At 36.7% G+C, this 8,890-nt stretch overlaps 1 protein-coding gene across 2 annotated transcripts in view; it reads right to left on the bottom strand.

Moving 5' to 3' along the window:
• Positions 1-10: 10 nt before the first annotated feature.
• LOC106058457 (A disintegrin and metalloproteinase with thrombospondin motifs 5-like) overlaps positions 11-8,890 on the bottom strand; it is a 43,153-nt gene continuing 34,273 nt past the window's right edge. For both annotated transcript variants that reach the window (XM_056032449.1, XM_056032448.1), the window contains 4 exons: positions 7,330-7,381; positions 6,737-6,871; positions 5,099-5,278; positions 11-604 (listed from right to left, as the gene is read on the bottom strand). In XM_056032449.1, the coding sequence (XP_055888424.1) occupies positions 417-604; positions 5,099-5,278; positions 6,737-6,871; positions 7,330-7,381 (555 nt within the window). In that variant the 3' untranslated portion in view covers positions 11-416. The remainder of the gene's footprint in view (positions 605-5,098; positions 5,279-6,736; positions 6,872-7,329; positions 7,382-8,890) is intronic.

Here is an 8,890-nt window from a genome sequence, read left to right as displayed (position 1 = left end):
AGGCAACACATTATATAAAGAACTTGAAACTGTTTAATAAAAGAAATAAAAACAAGCAACATACTTTATCTCTAGATCCAGAATTATAAGAGGATGTACAAAATGTTCCTCATAATGATAAGGACAAGGAGGCTCATTATCTAAGGACGGCCATGGTTACATGTTTTAGAGGTCTATTATTTCATGCACAGTACACCAACGAGTGCTTCATTATGATTGATAGATTGCTTCATTATAATTGATTTCCTTGTTTAAACAATGCTTAAAATGGTATAAAGATAAGAAATAGACAAAAACTATAAAAAAAAATACCGAACAAGGGTAAGTACTTTATCTACCTAAGAGTCATTTGTACTTTAGCTACCTAATAGACATTTGTACTTTAGCTACCTAATAGACATTTGTACTTTATCTACCTAATAGACATTTGTTTTAATATAAAGAAAGAATGCAATACAAAAAAAAAAACAATATATCCAAATAGTGTATAAAGAGAGATGGCTGGCAGAAGAACAACTTTCACAGCACATCAATGGTTGTGTCTGGCAGATACTTGGGCTAGTACACAGCTCTGGACTTAAATCTGGTTCTCCTAGTACACACTCTGTTGAAAGTAAACAGATAATTAGACATTACTTTCATCATGTCTCGACTACTGTACACAGTACTGCTTCTTGCACGACTTAATCAAAGTGTAGATATGTTGACCTCTAGTTCCTTTGATGGAGCTATCCAGGAAAACCAGTGAAGATAAATAAATAATAAATTAATAAAATACTCTGAAAGACACAAAGATAAAGGCACATTCCTCGTCCCATATGCTAGGACAAATTTGTACAAATACTCCTTCTTCCCTAGTGCTATTAGAGCATGGAATGGGTTGCCTGAGCTAGCCAGGAAAACCAGTGACTTGGCAGAATTTAAGTCATTGGTTAATATGCGTGACTAAATGCATGACGCGTAGGACGTAATCATCTTCTTTTTTGAAGTAACGTCTGAATTATATAAGATAAGATAAGATGGATTATGGGCAGGACATGGCCTAAATTGTGCGTTGTGTCAAAAAAAAAACAAATACCTCTAGCTCACAAAACAAAATTTAAGCAACCGATAAAGTGGATTAGTTTAAATAAGGAAACAACAAACCTATGGACTGAACAGAATACCGACAAATAAACATTTCCAATACATGGTTGAATATTTTTTGTTATTATAAAGAAGAAATTACTTCAATAAAACAGGAAACGAGGCATTTCGTGTTTTGTAGAAACCTCACTCAATGGTTATGTCTGCGCTGAATGGCTGATTGTGGCAAAATATGTTGGTCACAGTTAGGGCTACGTAGCCACGTGAAATAGGCCTACTGCACTACTCATTAATCTTCAGACTCGAAGACAAGCTTTATTATTATTATTATAAACCTCATTAAAATTTCTTATTGTAAACAAAGTTTCTACCATAACTGACATCATGATAATTGTTTCCACTTACAAGAGCTAAGGCAAATTAAGCAGATCGAAATATCTAGGCCTACTGTATGTTTTGGTTTTTTATAGTTCTAATGTTTTAATTGGTGTAACGCACAAAATGTAAGACACATTGCCTAATGGATAATAAAGATTATTATTATTCTCTCGACAATATTACTGGCCACCGAAAGGCAGGAAAGCCGCCATAGCTTTGTGTGGTCTGTCAGTCTGTCCTTTCCTCAACCTGTGACACTTATAGAAAATCTTGTGAAAATCTGATTTTACAACTTGGGAAATCTCTTTTGCTTAGGCTACTTTATGATTTCTGAAAGTTAACCGTTTTTATTGTTATAATAATTATGCAAGCCGGTTTTTTCATAAAAATGCATAATGATACACAATCTTTGAGACATAAAGATACAGACTATTTTATTTCCAGTGATACATATGAGTCTATATTGAATGAAAGTACAGGTACAATCTTTTAATTAACTTCTCTTGACTCAAAATATTTTTACGTATATAGAAGATCGTTTAATGGCTATGTATCTTTTCTAAAACACGTTTATTAGACAAAGGAATAGTTTAAAGCTTAGAACCTAGATACAAATTGCAAATCACACTACCAAAAGCTCAAACGTCAGATAAAACACATGTAATAAAACATGAATGGCTGCTTAATCGTTTGTTATGCGTTCTGGGCTGTCGTTCGGTGGTCTCGATGTTCATGAGTGCAAACCCTGCCCGCTGCCTACACTCTCTGTAATATACACAGTGGTATAGATTTGGTATAGACTGAAATACAATTTGATAAGCAATAATACACATTAATTCACAATTTTACATTCTTTGTAGCAGAAAAATATACTGCCTTTTTAAAGCGAGGATTGGACTTATAGTTCATAGAAAACCAGAAACGTGTTCATATTCAACCACGACGGAGGAGCTATGTATACATATACACACACAATTACACAATAACACAGTCACGATCGAAAGACTACAATATTGTAACGTCACTCTTTCTATCCAGGCTTTATGCAAACACTTCACAACCTACTCAACTTGACAATTCGGGCGCCATAAAACTTAATTAATGTCTAATATCTTTATGAAGCATGATATGTCACTTCAAAAAAGGAGTCAATTAGTCAATACTGTACAATTGGTAACACGAAACAGTGTCTGTAAAAATGCTTAACAGTACTGTACAGATGTATAAACTCTGTATTGTTGTATCAAATTCAACTGGCCTCTCAGCCTCGTCCTTGACTCGTACTGGATTCAACTGGGCGACTTCACACTGGACTTGACTGTACTGGACTAAATGTAACTAGTGAATCTGAACTGTCATGACCTTCTCTCTTTTTATAGGGTCCTCGAAGGCCTTCTCGAAAGCGATAGAACATTGCCATCCCTTCTGGATGATCATATGAACCGAGGAATCGCCCCTCGCCACGGTTGAAAGTTCGTCCAGGGCTGGCCTTAGATTAAAGGTAGCCTCGCACAGGACTAAAAAAAAAAATGTTTGGAGAAAAAAAAAGCAAATCTCAAACTAACAGAAGTCTATAGCTCAATGTCTACTGGTCTAGCTCTGAATCATCCAGGTCAAATCTCAAACTAACAGAAGTCTACAGTTCAATGTCTACTGGTCTAGCTCTACATCATCCAGATCAAATCTCAAACTAACAGAAGTCTATAGCTCAATGTCTACTGGTCTAGCTCTGAATCATCCAGATCAAATCTCAAACTAACAGAAGTCTACAGTTCAATGTCTACTGGTCTAGCTCTAAGCTCTACATCATCCAGATCAAATCTCAAACTAACAGAAGTCTATAGCTCAATGTCTACTGGTCTAGCTCTACATCATCCAGATCAAATCTCAAACTAGCAGAAGTCTATAGCTCAATGTCTGATGGTCTAGCTCTGAATCATCCAGATCAAATCTCAAACTATCAGAAGTCTATAGCTCAATGTCTACTGGTCTAGCTCTAAGCTCTAGATCATACAGATCACATCTCAAACAGAAGTCTATACCTCAATGTCTACTGGTCTAGCTCTAAGCTCTACATCATCCAGATCAAATCTCAAACTATCAGAAGTCTATAGCTCAATGTCTACTGGTCTAGCTCTAAGCTCTAGATCATACAGATCACATCTCAAACAGAAGTCTATACCTCAATGTCTACTGGTCTAGCTCTAAGCTCTACATCATCCAGATCAAATCTCAAACTATCAGAAGTCTATAGCTCAATGTCTACTGGTCTAGCTCTAAGCTCTAGATCATACAGATCACATCTCAAACAGAAGTCTATAGCTCAATGTCTACTGGTATAGCTCTAAGCTCTAGATCATACAGATCAAATCTCAAACAGAAGTCTATAGCTCAATGTCTACTGGTCTAGCACTAAGCTCTAGATCATACAGATCAAATCTCAAACAGAAGTCTATAGCTCAATGTCTACTGGTCTTGCTCTAAGCTCTACATCAGTCATCATACAGGTCAGTTTTTAAAAATAATTTAAATTGCGTAATTTCTTAGTTTCAGTCTTATATATATTTATATTTTCACTTGGCATAAATTTTATATTTCACCAAAATTCGCTTCGCCTATGACTTCCAATCACATAAGGTCGGCCCTGATTCACCTAGCGCTGGCCTCTGTTACTTGTGTTAGTTGTACACACACGATTAACTCTACCCAAGTCGCCACCAGAGCTATATCACCTTGTAAAATGTTCAATAGATAATCGACGCCGTAAGCGCCATTATCCAGACAATTCATTGGGAACGAATTTATTCAACGACCAGGCATGGACCAAAGTCTTGTCTGAAGGTTCCACAATGGCAGCGATCAGAACTACGATTGGATCGTCCCATATACGTGGCGCCTGTTGTTCCCGTACCCCGCCCGGAAATGTCTTCATGTTCTTGTACTGTAACCACAACAATACAGTGTGAGAACCACCGCTCCAGCTACGTCCTCACATCGAGTGAGATACAAAAAAAAAAGGAAGATATTAGGATATCAAGTAGAATTTAGAAATCTTTAACTACAAATCCCGAAACTAAAAAGTGTAGCTAGAAGAAGAGACGATTCAATTTGTAACGACGCCCATGTATGGCTACTCATTGACCTTTGCCCCTTGTGAATACATATTTTAAAGTGCTTCGAAGTTTTATGAGTAATTGAGAGCGCCTGCAAATCCGAGTAGCTATTACGAAAACGCATATATATCACGATGTCACTAATGGAGGACATCAAAGCTCACCCAGCTTTCTCATTTTCTATCAAGAATTGCATAGAATCCTAAATGCTGCTGATAAAATCATTGGCAAAAAAACAAACAAACCCCATTCGGGCAGCTACAAGCTAAAAAGATTCTAGAAATAAAAATTCATCCTTTGGGTCAGGATTTTGTGATTTTATCATCACTAACGAGATACAAAACACCGATAGCAAAGACAAACAGACACAAAAACTCATTTGTTCCCCTGGCAATCAAATTATTAAATAGAAACAATCTGATAGAAACTTTTCGCAAGAATTGCATATGAACGCCTGATAGTACTTATTGTTAAAAACTAGGAGTTCGTACATCCCATTAAATGTCAACAAAGTTCCCTACCTTTAGTTAAAGTGAATAGCACAGGGGGATAGGCTCTCGTGGATCTATTAGGTGTGCTTCTTCTGGTGCTGTACGTTGGGGTAAAGGGTGTGCCATAGTTACACGTGCCGCAGCAATCCACTTGAGAATTCAAGCAGTGATCTTGTGTACAATCGATGATTCTATCTCCGTATTCACAGCCTAAAGTGGTACGATCTCAAATTTAAATTAGGCCTATATGGAGAATTCTTTTAAAAAAAGTCTTTCTGGTGTGTAAAGTTATGAACTATCGATTCGCTCTGTGTCTTTTAATAGAGCATATGTGGCGCACAAATTGCTGAGGAAAATAGAACAGCGCTAGCAGAAGAACAACGCCAGAGAAGAAAAGCAAGGCCATTTACACTAGCTCCAGCTGGAATAACCTGCCCAGCGTGCAGCCAAACATTCCGGGCTCACATAGATCTGACCAACCACATGAGGAAGCACAAAACCCCAGTGCAAAACCACGATGGACGAACTATAAAATATGTATGGTTTTTTTTTTTGGCATTGCACTATGAAAAATGTCAACTCCATTTAATAATTATGGATTCGTATAGATAATTATCACCGTTTGGTACAGAGGCGGACTGAGTGTCAAAATCAGCCAGGCATTACTTACTATTGGCCAACATTTTGAGTGCCATATCATAGGTATTGTAACGAATCTCCCATATCCAGGCTCTCTGCAAACCGCACCACACGACACGACGAACTTAAAGAACCTCACCTCAGGGCTCCAAAATAACAGTAACATTTTAATTTCAAATACATCACAATTGGCAATAACTGAATGTCCAAAAACCTTGTCTTACTCCGGACTTCACACACCTTGCTGGTTCTGACTTCGCCTCGTACTGGTCACATTGCGAGGTAACGTGAAGTGAAGTGATTCTGTACTCGTTGAGGAAATCGTAGCAATCACCACATTTTTTTGTCATAGGAGTTATTTTCCTACGGCTTGCTATTGATGTTACAGAAGGCACCATCTTCACTAGCATGGCCATTGTAGCTGCGTATTTCGTGGCTCTGGGTTTCTACCACCTCGTTGAAAGTTTTCAGCTCTGGGCTCGTCATCTCTTCCACTGAGGTGTACATCTGTTCTACCCTGGCACAAGTCTCGTTCTGTAAGTCACACTTGAACACATTCTAAAAGTCAGCCAACATTTGTTCTTTAGAAGTAATCAACAGCTCTACTACATCGGGCTCGAACAGGTAGGTGTCCGGATCTTCACCTTCTTCAGTTAGCAATAGGAAGGAAAAAAACCCGCATTTACAGCTTTAGTTCTGAATAATGTAGAAGTAGTTTCCTTTATTCGATATCAATCACAATCATTAATTGCCAATAATGAATTGACTAATGGGTTTATTTTTAATTGATTCATGTTTTCTCTGCTACAATGAATAATTATTCAAGTTTCCACTTGATACAAGAATAGGTGTTGGAGAAATAACATCTACATTTATCTAAGGAGACCAAAGCCTACATATTTAGCCATATATCTTAATTCTGAAGGATTACATTCCTCTAAGATACTCTAAGCGTTACTAGACATGGATTGACATGTATGGCATTATGTATGACGTAATAGATCATTGAATGTGTGTATTGAGGTTTACCTTTCACGGGCCTAGACACTTTGTTACACGTGTCACAACATGCTCGATAGCTAAGAGTAGAGTAACAGTTGCCCATAAAGTCATTGATATACAAACTGCAAAAATAGCTCGGTCTGTCTCCAAATGCACAGTTTTCTAGAGAGAGAAAAATGTAACAGAGCTGCTCAAATGATTCCTCAAGCGGACTAATTCAACTTAATGCCACCACATCTTTTAAGTACGATTTATTTCCCTTATTTAAAAAAATAATTCATTATCAATAGTTAATTAACAGAGCTGCATTAACCATAGAGTAGCAGCAATAGCACAGTATTAAGATTTACTACTTCTAAAGAGAAAAGTATTACTGGGAAAATTAAGTTAGCTTTATAATGTACATAAAGGTACATTGATGGCAGTTTAAAAAAAATGTGTTTTACAATGGACACAACTAAAGCGACCATAATGTCAAAAACATTTGGCCTATTATCGTATGAGTATACTATGCCCTGCTCGCATAGTACCAATATAAATTAGTTTATTTTAAAAAATCAATATTCAGTTCTGATTAGGTGAATAAGAAAAAGAATATTTAAGATCTTTAAGTTACACACCATCAATTTGAGGAGCGTATGGGTAGCTGACACATTGTCCATTTATGCAGACCTGAAACAAAGACAGGTATTTAAAAATTCAATGATTAAAATTTTATAAACTGTGTGATAAATTACTTATTTTGTTTCAAGATTTTACCAAGAAGAACATAAAAATACTTTAAAAAAAAACAACAAAAGTTATATTAAATGTAATTGAATCAATTAGTTAAAATCATTCGTGTAATTATAGACTGGGATTTTTAATTTCGGGAGCTTAAGAGCATCTTTGAGTCCACCCAGCTCTAATGAGTACCTGACATTAGTTGAATAAAATTAAAGGCAGTTGGTCGTTGTACTGGCCACATGACATCTTCCTAAACCATAGGCCACAGAAACAGGTGACCTTAACAACATCTGAGATATAGACCGTATAGTCTGAAAGGTAAACTTTACTTTTTTTCCTTATATGTAAATATATATCTAATTTTATATAATACAGACGTTACTTCAAAAAAAAAGAAGATGATTACGTCCTTCGCGTCATGCATTTAGTCATGCATATTAACCAATGACCTAAACTCTGCAAGTCACTAGTTTTCCTAGCTAGCTCTGGCAACCCATTCCATGCGCTAATAGCACTAGAGAAATAATTTATATATATCCTCCTTCGTGATCGAAGATGAGCACATTTCTCATATCCTATGGACTCGTAGATGACTGTAAAGTCCAATCCCTCACTTTAAAAAGCCGACCGCATACGTGGCACGGGGTGGGTCGGGCCAGTTGCAGATAGGCTTGCTTCTTTCTCTCAGCTTTTTGTTAGTTCGGCGCTTTTTCACGCTGGTCACTCTTCTTGTTTCAAATCTCAAAGACTCCAACACTCACAGCTTCACGCCATGAGGAACGATTGAGAGCTAGTGCTTCCCAGCGGTAAATGTCAATATTACACCGGAGCTCTTGAGAGTGTCTTTATAGTGTTTGCTGCTTGCATTGACCCCCATTGGGACCGCTTTCCTACACACAACTCCCCGTACAAAGGTCGTACGGAAAGGCGATTATCTTGCATGCGGACTACAACTCCCGCCTATCGAAATTGGGATCTTTTTTACTGTCACACCTTATGATATTTCTGAATTTAAATTGTGTAATGTCTCTATAAATAGCTCGTTTTTTATCTATAGTATTAGTCTATCTTTATGTAATTGTACAGCAGACTGACCTAGATATATAAATCTGTATGATAGAAATATTTACACCAATGGTTTTCATTTAGCTTAATCAATGCAATATGATCCTATCACTTGTCTAGACCAGTTGTGAATGGGGGAGTGGAGAAGGGGGAAGTATTTCGGTGAATGTTTACATGATCTCCTTTTAAATGAATTTTAAAAATGTTCCCTAAGGGCTAAAGATTCCTCCAGCGGACTAATTCAACTTATGCCACCACATCTTTTAAGTACGATTTCTTTCCCTTATTTAAAAAAAATAATTCATTATCAATAGTTAATTAACCAATTAGCTATTTTAAAATTTTATTCTTGTGTTATTAGGTAAAAAAAATGAAGCAAAATTTCAGCTA

Source organism: Biomphalaria glabrata, chromosome 6 (genome assembly GCF_947242115.1).
Source record: "Biomphalaria glabrata chromosome 6, xgBioGlab47.1, whole genome shotgun sequence".
Lineage (NCBI taxonomy): Eukaryota > Metazoa > Mollusca > Gastropoda > Planorbidae > Biomphalaria > Biomphalaria glabrata.
This window is presented reverse-complemented; position numbering and strand designations above follow the sequence as displayed.